This window comes from Erythrolamprus reginae, chromosome 9, assembly GCF_031021105.1.
Source record: "Erythrolamprus reginae isolate rEryReg1 chromosome 9, rEryReg1.hap1, whole genome shotgun sequence".
Taxonomy (NCBI): Eukaryota; Metazoa; Chordata; class Lepidosauria; order Squamata; family Dipsadidae; genus Erythrolamprus; species Erythrolamprus reginae.
The window spans coordinates 48,039,465-48,052,317 of record NC_091958.1 but is presented as its reverse complement, the minus strand read 5'-3'; the positions used below and the strand labels follow the sequence as shown (position 1 = coordinate 48,052,317).

The window sequence follows — 12,853 nt, the reverse complement described above, 5'->3', positions numbered from 1 at the left end:
ACTCTGTCCAAAATAATTGGGTTGGCAATATATATAAAGCAACGATATGTGTTATAACTGAGCTATGTCTATTTAGATGAGGTGTTGCAGACTGCCACAAGAGGGAGGTAGAGTTCATAGCTTATTTCTCTGAGTCACGCTCTCTGATTCTCTTTGTCTAAGCTACTCACTGTTAATGGCTATTCACTGTTTGCTTTGCTCTGCAATTCTCTGCATGCTCTGTATTGTAGTCATGTATTACAGCTAAAATGTATTTAAGCTAGACACCTTTGTTTGCTGATTATGACAACTATGTACTTAATATCGGCATCAGACCAGAATATCTCCGGGACCGCCTTCTGCCGCACGAATCCCAGCGACTGGTTAGGTCCCACAGAGTGGGCCTTCTCCGGGTCCCGTCGACTAAACAATGTCGTCTGGCGGGACCCAGGGGAAGAGCCTTCTCTGTGGCGGCCCCGACCCTCTGGAACCAACTCCCCCCGGAGATTAGGATTGCCCCCACCCTCCTTGCCTTTCGCAAACTCCTTAAAACCCACCTCTGCCGTCAGGCATGGGGGAATTGAAACATCTCCCCCTTGCCCAGGTAGTTTCTGTGTATGATTCGATTGTGTGCTTGTTTTTTATATATTGGGGTTTCTTTGGATTTTTAACCTAAAACTGTAATTTAGATTGCTAAATATTAGATTTGTTACTATGTATTGTTTTTTACCATTGTTGTGAGCCGCCCCGAGTCTGCGGAGAGGGGCGGCATATAAATCCAATAAATCTAATCTAATCTAATAAGATTTGGATTGTTATTCTGACTATTGTGTGCATGACTTTAGATTGTTCATATGAATATGTTATTTCTCAAAATAAACTTTAATTCAAGTTAGTATATCTGTGTGTGGCTGAGTAGTTATTCACAACTAATCTAAATGGTTGTGTGTGTGCACAACCTTGGTAAACAAGGATTATTCTGCTTCATACATTAGCAAATTCCACCCAAAAGACCAACATGATACTATGATACAAGTCACCCACCCACATCACAAAGCAGTGAGAAAGCTCCTTCAGGTGTATTAGAATGTGGGGTCCTTGGTGATATCTGAACTTGATTGCTCTCTTGCAGACGTTTCATCGCCCAACTAGATAACATGATCAGTGCCGCAGAGGATAAGAAACAGAGCAAACTCACGCTGAGATTTAGCCGGTGCCTGCGATTGGCCAAACCCACCAAAGACAATCATCCCAAGCACAGTTCATCTAGCCAAAACTCAACCCCAGCATCAAAATGTTTGTAGCTTGGTACAAAACAAAGGGAAGCCATGCTAGCAAAGTGATGTTCATTGGGTCCCCAAGAAGGGCCAGCAACTCAGCGCAAAGCCCCAAGCACACTGACATAAGTCACACAAAAAAACCTCAATATTACCTTCTCGTGGTTGTAACCAGCTAACAAAAGCAGCAGAGTCAACGGAAGAGCGATGTAGGATCCTTGGGCAATATCCTGCTCTGGAAGTTTTCTCTGAAAAGGAAAGCAGCTGTAGTTTTAGAATACTTTTGGTACCGTGTTTCCCCGAAAGTAAGACAGTGTCTTACTTTCTTTTTACCCCCAAAAGCCCCACTACGTCTTACTTTCGGGGTATGTCTTACATTGGAAAAAAATTGAAAGGGTTGCGTTCCCGAAGGTATCTCCCCAGAGTCCAGAAGGGCAGCCGCGGGACAGGAGCCTCATGAGCCCTTTTCCAAGTTCAACCTCAGGGCTCCAAGCGGCGTGCACGCGTGGAGCCGCAGACGCATGTCGGGGAAGCGTGTGTCTGGAGGGGAGGAGCCGCTCTGCGCAGTTGGGCAGCCCCACCTGCCTGCCGGAAAGGAGGCGGGCGAAGGAGGGCGCAGCTCCGGCCGCTTGCCTTGGAGCCGGTCGGCCTCGCTGGCCGCTTGCAGCCGAGCCTCGGCAGGACTCGGTTGCTGGAACGAGCGCCTTCGCTGCAAGCCGCCGCCCGCTCGGCTCGCTTCGGACCAGCGCCGTCCTTCCTCTTTGCCAAGCCGGGGAAGAGGCGGTGGTGCCGCGGCGAGGCGAAGACGAGGGGCACGCGGGGTGCTTGGAAGCGACGTCATCGGGCTCCCCCCCCCCCCGGCAATACCCCCGTGTTTCCCCAAAAGTAAGACATATGTCTTACTTTCGGGGTACGGCTTATATTAGCCGACCCCCCTGAAACCCCCGATACGTCTTACAATCAGGGGTGTCTTACTATCGGGGAAACAGGGTAGTTAAGGGTCCAGAAAAATCCCAACCTTGACAAAGACAGTAGAAATCAACAAAGACATCGTATCTGTCTGGGGCAAACAATCAGGACTATCAGTTAAGGTGCAATTCAGAATATTTATTTCTTAAGTACAGTGGTACCTCGTGACACGAACCCCTCGCCACACGAACAATCCGAGATACAAACCCGGGGTTCGGAAATTTTTTGCCTCTTCTTCCGAACGTTTTCCGTCTTATGAACCCGCCGCCCGAACGCCGAACCCAGAAGTTCGGCAAAAGTTCGGGTGGCTGCCAAGAAGCCCGGCCGCCCGGCTGTCGCTTTTTGAAACAACCGGGGGGGCTTCTCGGCGTCCTCCCGAACCCGAACGCCAAAACCCCGAACTTTTGCCGAACTTCTGGGTTCGGCGTTCAAAAGAACGCCGAGAAGCCCCCCGGCTGTTTCAAAAGGTGACAGCCAGGCGGCGTGGCTTCTCGGTGGCCACCTGAACCCGAACTTTTGCTGAACTTCCGGGTTCGGCATTGGGAGAACGCTGAGAAGCACCCGGCTGTTTTAAAAGGTGACAGCCGGGCGGTGGCGGGTTTTTTTCTTGCACGCATTAATTCGTTTTACATTGTTTCCTATGGGAAACAATGTTTCATCTTACGAACTTTTCGCCTTACGAACCTCCTCCGGGAACCAATTAAGTTCGTAAGACGAGGTATTACTGTATATATGCAAGAATCTATTCAACTAAAGTTCAATATTAAATTAGCACCAGATAAGGGTCAAAGGAATTCAAGAGAGGATTAGACTTGAACCATTTTGTGAGAACGTAATGACGGTAGGCTGATGACAAGCTTAACTCCACCACCACCCCAGCTCTGCCTGCCCTTCTACAATTATGATATTGACTTTATTTGCCTGAATAAGACATGGATCCATTGGCTACGTTCATTTACCATGGCGAGCCACTAATTCTGGGAGTTGAAGTCCACAAGTCTTAAAGTTGCCAGGTTTGGGAACCACTGCTATAGAGCAGTGTTTCCCAACCTTGGCAGCTTGAAGATATCTGGACCAGCGAGCCCACCAGGGGCAGGTTGCTCTTACCTGCCTACCAGTGTGCTGTGCATGCATCATAACAATTCACACATCCTCATACAATTTTTCTTCTGCACATGTGCAGGAAGCAAAAAAACCCGCCTAAATTTCATGGGGGGGATGTTCTTGCGTGCGCGATTTCAGTGAATTAATTCCGTGCAAAATTGCCAAAATCGCACACACACGAGTGTCCCTCGTAAGATTTTGCTTTAGCGCATGCAAATTTAAAAAGAGAGATGGCGCCACAGGACAGAACGGTAAAGACAGTACCGGAGACGTTGTGTGCAAATTGCACAATCTGCGGGCCGCTACTAGAACGGAGCCCCGAGGCGCACCAGAGGGAACCCACCACAGCCGGGGCTGACTTCCAGTTCTCTTTCCTCCTCCTCCCTTCCAGAAATTTGCAGAACCTTACCGCAGGATTAAAAACCAAGGTGATGTGCTTGTGGTATCCAATGGTGGTGAAGGAAACTTGAGGTAGGGTGTAGTCATACTGGGACTTGGACAGCGTGGAATCTAAAAGCACCATATAATTCTAGCAGAAAAAGAACGAGAGAGGAATAATAAAAACAAAACAAAATCCACTTAACAAAAAAGAAAGGAAGACCACAGAATCTGAATCACAGATGTTCTTCTTTTTTTAAAATTATTATTATTATTTTAAATTTTTTGTACATAAATAATAAAACAGAGATACAAATAGACAAGTAAAAACAAAACAAACTTGACTGTAAAAAATATGAGTTGTCGAAGCGTGGAACTCATTACCGGACTCCATAGTGTCATCCCCAAACCCCCAACACTTTACCCTTAGATGATCTACGGTTGACCTATCCAGATTCCTAAGAGGTCAGTAAGGGGCGAGTACAAGTGCACTAGAGTGCCTTCCGTCCCCTGTCCTTTTGCTCTCCTATATCTCCTACACCTTTCTTCTATTCCTATATCTCTTCTTCTATTGTTTCATTGATATGTTCTATTCCTATATCTTCTTTTCTATTCTTTCTTAGATATATTTTACTATGAGTATCTCCTCTATAACTTTCATCATGTATTTTACTATATGTATATAGATATATATACCCAATTAAACCCTCATTGTGTATTGGACAAAATAAATAAATAAATAAATAAATAAATAAATAAATAAATAAATAAATAAATAAATAAAGTAAAAACAATAAATGAAACAAAACATATAATTAATTACAGACATTTGGGAAAAATAATTTCCCCACTTTTTGAGACTATTTGATCAGAGAAATTTTTCCTCATAAGTTGATATTCTTTTGTTAACGTACTGCTTTGCTTTACATATAATTTTCTAACTTGTAATTTATTTATTTTATCATTGTCCTTTTCCCTAGCCAATTGTAAAGATTTCCCCATATCTTATAGTATTCTGTGTCTTCTTTTCCTTCTAATTTTTTGGACATTCTGTCCATCTCTGCACATTCTAGTAGCTTTCTAATAATTATGCCTTCTTCTGGTATTCTATCAGCTTTCCATTGCTGGGCATAGGGTATCCTAGCAGCTGTCAATATATTTATTTATTTATTTATTATTAGATTTGTATGCCGCCCCTCTCCATAGACTCGGGGCTATGGATGGCCAAATACCTAATTTCTTTTTTAATTTTTGTATTAAAGATGCCCAATAAATATAGTTCTGGGGTTTTTTTTTCAAATTCTTGCGATGTTATTTCTTTTAACCAATCTGCTATATTATTCCAATACAGTGATACCTCGTCTTACAAACGCCTCGTCATACAAACTTTTTGAGATACAAACCTGGGGTTTAAGACTTTTTTGCCTCTTCTTACAAACTATTTTCACCTTACAAACCCACTGCCGCCGCTGGGATGCCCCGCCTCCAGACTTCCGTTGCCAGCTGTTTTCGCACTGCTGGGATTCCCCTGAGGCTCCCCTCCATGGGAAACCCCATCTCCGGACTTTCGTGTTTTTGTGATGCTGCAGGGGAATCCCAGCAGGGGAATCCCAGCAGCGCAAAAACAGGTGCTTCACTGGCAACAGAATTCCGGAGGTGGGGTTTCCCAGAGAGGGGATCCTCAGTGAAATTGCAGCATCACAAAAACACAGAAGTCCGGAGGTGGGGTTTCCTATGGAGGGGAACCTCAGGGGAATCCCAGCAGTGCAAAAATGGGCGCTTCGGCTGGCAAAAGGGGTGAATTTTGGGCTTGCACGCATTAATCACTTTTCCATTGATTCCTATGGGAAACATTGTTTCGTCTTACAAACTTTTCACCTTAAGAACCTCATCCCGGAACCAATTAAGTTTGTAAGACAAGGTATCACTGTACTTCTTAACCTCTGGGCAAGTCCACCATTGATGGTAAAATGTTCCTTTTCTTTTTTTACATTTCCAACACAATGGTGAGACTTTCGGGAACATTTTAGAAATTCTTTCCGGAGATAAATGCCACCTATAAAACATTTTGTACTGGTTTTCCTTGAACGATGTTCTTCTAAGTACCCTGTTTCCCCCCAAAATGAGACATTCCAATTGGGCTTTTGAGCGCATGGCAATCTCCCATTTAAATATATTTTAAAAGACAACTGAGATGAAAACAGAAGGAAATTATTCCTGCTTCCCTCTGCAGAGACGGGTCTATTCCTCAATAAAAATTTCTTACAAATCCCCCCCCCCCCCCCCTTTCTTCATTATGTATGGCAATTATTACCTCTCCATCACGGAGCAGAGGTGGAAAATGAAAGAATAAAGACTGGCCAAGTGAGACCGTGTGAACGGGATTGTCCAAGTTTTCGCTTTTGTAAAGTTTCACCTGGGGGGGGAAAAAACACACACACACACGCACACACAAACACACACACGGTTATTGTTAAATGAGAAGTAGGGGGTAGCCAAATGCTAACACATCAGCTGAAATGAGCATCGACACAATCATAAAGCCAGGGTTGAAATTCATTATGTTCGGACAGGTTCAATAATTCAATTTAATTTGTTACATTTATAAGCCGCCCAGAGTCCAACAGGAGTTGGGAATTTAAATCACGTAAATTAAAACAATAAAAATTAAAACAATATAAAACAGTTTAAAAACCCCTATGAAACATTCATCATTTTTAGGTCGGAGCTAGATACTTTTGCTCAATCACGCCAGGCCTGCTGGCAAAACCAGGCTTTTAAGGCGTTCTGGCAAGCCAGGAGGGAGGGGGCAGTACGGATTTCCGGGGGAAGCTGGTTCCCGAGACCTGAAGCCACCACAGAGAAGGCCCTCCCACACGGCCCCTCCACTCAACATTGTTTAGCCAAGAGGGCCTGGAGAAGGCCAACCCAAATAGAACCTATACTCCGCCAGCTGCACTGGCTTCCTATTGGTCTCTGGACACAATTTAAGGCTTTTGTTATTACCTATAAAGCCCTACGTGGCTTGGGGCCTGACTATTTACAGGACCATTTTACCATACAGTTTATGCATGGCATGTTTCTGTTTGTTTTTGCTTTTTAATAAGGGGTTTTTAGTGACTTTTAAATTATTAGATTTGTTATACCTTGTTTTACTGTTGTTGTGAGCCGACACTCAAAGAGACACAAAGGTCCTAACTGGAAGCTCCCCGTTCAATTCTGGAGCCGACGGGAAGTAAAGTTCCCCCACCATAGAGTCTCCTCCTATCATGGTGTCCTTCATCATCCGACCGGAAATCGGAAATCTGGTTCCCCCCCCATCATAGTTTCCTCCTAGAACAGCATCTTTTCCTCTGCTGACTGGTAGTCTGGTTCCCCCACCACAGAGTCTCCTCCTAGTGTGGCATCCTTCCTCATCCAACCTGAAATCTGATTCCCTCCACTATAGAGTCTCCTCCTAGAGTGATATCCTTCCTCATCCGACTGGAAATCTGGTTCCCCCACCACAGAGTCTCCTCCTAGTGTGGCATCCTTCCTCATCCAACCTGAAATCTGATTCCCTCCACTATAGAGTCTCCTCCTAGAGTGATATCCTTCCTCATCCGACTGGAAATCTGGTTCCCCCACCATAGAGTTTCCTCCTAGCATGGCATCCTTCCTCATCCAACCTGAAATCTGATTCCCTCCACTATAGAGTCTCCTCCTAGAGTGACATCCTTCCTCATCCGACTGGAAATCTGATTTCCCCCCCCACCATAGAGACTCCTCCTAGCGTGGCATCCTTTTCCCTCTGCTAACTGGTAGTCTGGTTCCCCCACCATAGAGTCTCCTCCTAGCGTGGCATCCTTCCTCATCCAACTTGAAATCTGATTCCCTCCACTATAGAGTCTCCTCCTAGAGTGACATCCTTCCTCATACGACTGGAAAACTGGTTCCCCCACCATAGACTCCTCCTAGCACAGCATCCTTTTTCCTCTACTTGTCCTAATGGAAAACCCCATCAGTTATGGAGCCGACTGGCGACAGAGAGCCACAGCAGAGGGATGAAAGAGCCACATGTGGCTCCAGAGCTGTGGGTTGCCGACCCCTATGCTAGCTATAGCTAACCGCAGCTCCTTAAAGAAACTTCATATTTTTCCTTCCAATCTCTAGTAGCAATTAGCAAGTTCAGTGAATGCTCCCATGCAGCAAATAGCTGAATATATTTATTCCCAGTTTAGTTCAGTGTTATTATTTTTTTTGTCCTTTCTACACTTTGGGGGAAAAAACCCTAGACAATTCCACTCGTACTTAACTCACCCATAAAGTAGGGAGGTACTCGGAAGGGGTGATCACATTTCCACTCAGATCAAATTGGTTGATTTGGCGAAAAGCCACAATGTTCACATTGTCAACGTCATCGCTGCCGACCTACAATTTGGGGGAGGAAAGGGGAAGGGAGAAAGGATTATGGGTCAAGAAGGGGAAAGACTCACGAGAAGAGGAACCCCGGTCAGGTTGCACTCGCCTCACCAGGTTTGCAATCAGAAAGAGTATCTCAACTCCTTGGCGGTTTGTGGGGGAAATGCCCGTCCCAATAAAACCCCTTTTATTTAATTTACAATGAGTCAATGAGTTCCTTTCCAGACAACAGTTTTTCAAGATCTGTATAGAGGGTTGGGGAGAGCACATTTGGAATAATACTGTGTCCAGTTCTGGAGACCTCACCTACAAAAAGATACGGATAAAATTGAACGGATCCAAAGACGGGCTACAAGAATGGTGGAAGGTCTTAAGCATAAAACGTATCAGGAAAGACTTCATGAACTCAATCTGTATAGTCTGGAGGACAGAAGGAAAAGGGGGGACATGATCGAAACATTTAAAGATGTCAAAGGGTTAAATAAGGTTCAGGAGGGAAGTGTTTTTAATAGGAAAGTGAATCCAAGAACAAGGGGGCACCATCTGAGGTTAATTGGGGGGAAGATCAGAAGCAACGTGAGAAAATATTATTTGACTGAAAGAGTCGTAGATGCTTGGAACAAACTTCCAGCAGACGTGGTTGGTAAATCCACAGTAACTGAATTTAAACATGCCTGGGATAAACATAGATCCATCTTAAGATAAAATATAGGAAATAGTATAAGGGCAGACTAGATGGACCACGAGGTCTTTTTCTGCCGTCAATCTTCTATGTTTTTATCTTTCCCAATTACAGACCTTTATCAGGGTTTGAGAGCAGCCAAGCCAATATCTTTCAAACTCCACACTATAACAGACCATAATTGGCATGAATGCAGGAACAGATCTTCACCCAAATGAACTAATTGTCTCCTGCAAACACCCCCTCCACAGGGAGGGTGGAGGCCCTGTTTCCTCCCAGGAGATTTCTAGAGAGGCCCCACGGAGGCTTCTCCCTGCCTTTTCCGGACCTGTTTCCTCCCAGGAAATTCCTAGAAAGGCCCCACGGAGGCTTCTCCCTGCTTTTTCCGGACCTGTTTCCTCCCAGGAGATTCCTAGAGAGGCCCCAGGGAGGCTTCTCCCTGCCTTTTCCGGACCTGTTTCCTTCCAGGAGATCCCTAGAGAGGCCCCACGGAGGCTTCTCCCTGTCTTTTCCAGACCTGTTTCCTCCCAGGAGATCCCTAGAGAGGCCCCACGGAGGCTTCTCCCTGCCTTTTCCAGACCTGTTTCCTTCCAGGAGATCCCTAGAGAGGCCCCACGGAGGCTTCTCCCTGCCTTTTCCAGACCTGTTTCCTTCCAGGAGATACCTAGAGAGGCCCCACAGAGGCTTCTCCCCGCCTTTTCCGGACCTGTTTCCTTCCAGGAGATCCCTAGAGAGGCCCCACAGAGGCTTCTCCCTGCCTTTTCCAGTTACAGTTTCAGAGGCTTGGGTTTTTAAGTGGAAAATGGTTCTTGAGAAGAGGCAAAAAAAATTCTTGAACGCCCGGTTCTTGTCTAGAAAAGTTCATCGCTCTTAGGTAGAGGTACCACTGTATAAGTCTAAATGCTATTACTATTGGTATTGAGTCTGAAAAATGGAAATTATATCTCTTTTGGAAGGGCCGTGGTAATTGAAATGATTGCTAAGCGAGCAGTTTTAAGTTCAGAACGACCTGTAACTGAAACATAGAAACATAGAAGACTGACGGCAGAAAAAGACCTCATGGTCCATCTAGTCTGCCCTTATACTATTTTCTGTATTTTATCTTAGGATGGATATATGTTTATCCCAGGCATGTTTAAATTCAGTTACTGTGGATTTATCTACCACATCTGCTGGAAGTTTGTTCCAAGGATCTACTACTCTTTCAGTAAAATAATATTTTCTCATGTTGCTTTTGATCTTTCCCCCAACTAACTTCAGATTGTGTCCCCTTGTTCTTGTGTTCACTTTCCTATTAAAAACACTTCCCTCCTGGACCTTATTTAACCCTTTAATATATTTAAATGTTTCGATCATGTCCCCCCTTTTCCTTCTGTCCTCCAGACTATACAGATTGAGTTCATGAAGTCTTTCCTGATACGTTTTATGCTTAAGACCTTCCACCATTCTTGTAGCCCGTCTTTGGACCCGTTCAATTTTGTCAATATCTTTTTGTAGGTGAGGTCTCCAGAACTGAACACAGTATTCCAAATGTGGTCTCACCAGCATTCTATATAGTGGGATCATAATCTCCCTCTTCCTGCTTGTTATACCTCTAGCTATGCAGCCAAGCATCCTACTTGCTCTGTGCTGTACTTCTGGAACGTTCTTTTGAACAGCGATGATGATTTCCTAAACCCATTCATTCACTCACTCAGTCACCCATTCCGTTCCTCCATCAATTTATAAAAAGAACAGAATACCTGAATAGCAGAATACTGTGGGAGAGCTCTTTCGATGTGGTCATTGCCCTCGGCTTTCAGTTGAATGTGATACAGGCAGGACGGCTTTTTATGTATGAAATTAAGGAAAAACAACAACACAGATTAACATTCCCAAGGTTAAGCATTGTCACAAGGATGTACACAACGGCTTTCGCACCAGCCAGGACTTAAAACTGCATCACAACTTACTTACTTACTTACTTACTTTATTTATTTATTTGTATGCCACCCCTCTCCGAAGACTCGGGGTGGCTAACAACAATATAAAAGGACAATGTAAACAAATCTAATATTAAAAGACAATCTTAAAAACCCCAATTTAAAGAACCACTCATACATACAAGCATACCATGTATAAATTCTATAAGCCTAGGGGGAAGGGAAAATTTCAATTCCCCCATGCCTGACAACAGAGGTGGGTTTTAAGGAGCTTGCGAAAGGCAAGGAGGGTGGGGGCAACCCTGATATCTGGGGGGAGCTGGTTCCAGAGGGTCGGGGCCGCCACAGAGAAGGCTCTTCTCCTGGGTCCCGCCAAACGACATTGCTTAGTCGACGGGACCCGGAGAAGGCCAACTCTGTGGGACCTAACCGGTCGCTGGGATTCGTGCGGCAGAAGGCGATCCCGGAGATATTCTGGTCCGATGCCATGAAGGGCTTTATAGGTCATAACCAACACTTTGAATTGTGACCGGAAATTGATCCGCAACCAATGCAGACTGCGGAGTGTTGGTGTAACATGGGCATGCCTTGGGAGGCCCATGATTGCTCTCACAGCTGCATTCTGTTGAACACAATGTTAAGTTGCTGGATTCCCCTGATGCTAATCTACAAATCCACATTTTGTCATATATACGTTGTTAAAACAGGTCATAATCCATATCTATTACATTTTATATTTGCCATTTCTTACACTTTGTGTTATATTAAACTATGTACATTCGCATATGTGAAACAAACATGATTCTATAGAGCAGTGTTTCCCAACCTTGGCAGCTTGAAGATATCTGGACTTCAACTCCCACAATTCCCCATCCAACATTTGCTGGCTGGGGAATTCTGGGAGTTGAAGTCCAAATATCTTCAAGTTGCCACGGTTGGGAAACACTGCTATAGAGTATAGTAATTAATCATAAATCTTTTTTTCATTTATCAATATAGTATTATTATTATTATATTATTATAAAATGCTTGTTTTTATCTATACTGCTGAAAAAAATAAAGGGAACACTTAAATAACACATCCTAGACCTGAATGAATGAAATATTATTGAATATTCCATTTGCACAACAGCATGTGAAATTGACTGTCAATCAGTGTTGCTTCCTAAGTGGACAGTTTGATTTCACAGAAGTTTGATTATATTCTGTTTTTTAAGTGTTCCCTTTATTTTTTTGAGCAATGTATACATACACTGATGCTCTCTATTGTTATGTTTTGTTTTTATTCCAGATCCATTTGTTTTCTTTACTTTTTATTCCCTTGATTGTGTTCGTCATTTCGTCAATTTCCGCGCATCTATAGATTTTTTCCATAATTATTATTATTTATTATTATTATTATTATTATTATTATTATTATTATTATTAATTAGATTTGTATGCTGCCCCTCTCCGAAGACTCAGAGCGGCTCACAACAAGAAACAGTACAAATCCAATACATTAAAACAATTTAAAACCCTTAATATAAAAAACAATCATACATCTCATACAGACCATATATAAAGCGGAAATTATTTATTTATTTATTTGTTTATTTGTTTGTTTATTTATTTATTTAGATTAGATTTGATTTGTATGCCACCACTCTCCGGAGACTCGGGGCTGCTAACAGCAATAACAAGACAGCATACAATAATAATCCAATACTAAAAACAATTTAAAGCCCATTATTATAAAAACCAAACATACATACAGACATACCATTTTCAGGTGGGGTCTGATCTTTTTGCCACATTTGTGCAATTGAGTTTCTTACCGCAGGTGAGATTATATGCGTCGTATGAGAAAAGTGTTCGCTTGCTATTTTTAAGAGACTCACCAGCAGACCCCGCAGCCGGAATCTCCCCTCTTCATCGGTGACAGTGTCTTCTCCGTAGATGGCACACTCCCCCTGTCCTACTGCTTCCACCGCAATCCCTTGCTCGGGTTCCCCGTTCAGAGAAGCAACGGTGCCGTAGCAGCTGGAGAAAAGAGAGGAAGGTAAGGCTCAGGTAACACCCTTGAATTCAAAACTTGGTGCGGTGGTTAAGGTGCTGGTCTAGAAACCAGGAGACATTGAGTTCAGCTTTACGCTTGACTT

The 12,853-nt window shown here is 43.8% G+C and overlaps 1 protein-coding gene across 1 annotated transcript in view; it reads right to left on the bottom strand.

The window, feature by feature from the left end:
* The window catches only part of LOC139172230 (BOS complex subunit NOMO3-like), a 62,444-nt gene that overhangs the window by 2,168 nt on the left and 47,423 nt on the right, over nucleotides 1-12,853 (bottom strand). Inside the window, 6 exon segments of the mRNA XM_070761134.1 lie at nucleotides 1,412-1,504; nucleotides 3,739-3,858; nucleotides 6,022-6,123; nucleotides 8,007-8,117; nucleotides 10,533-10,616; nucleotides 12,593-12,734. Coding sequence (XP_070617235.1) covers nucleotides 1,412-1,504; nucleotides 3,739-3,858; nucleotides 6,022-6,123; nucleotides 8,007-8,117; nucleotides 10,533-10,616; nucleotides 12,593-12,734 — 652 coding nt within the window.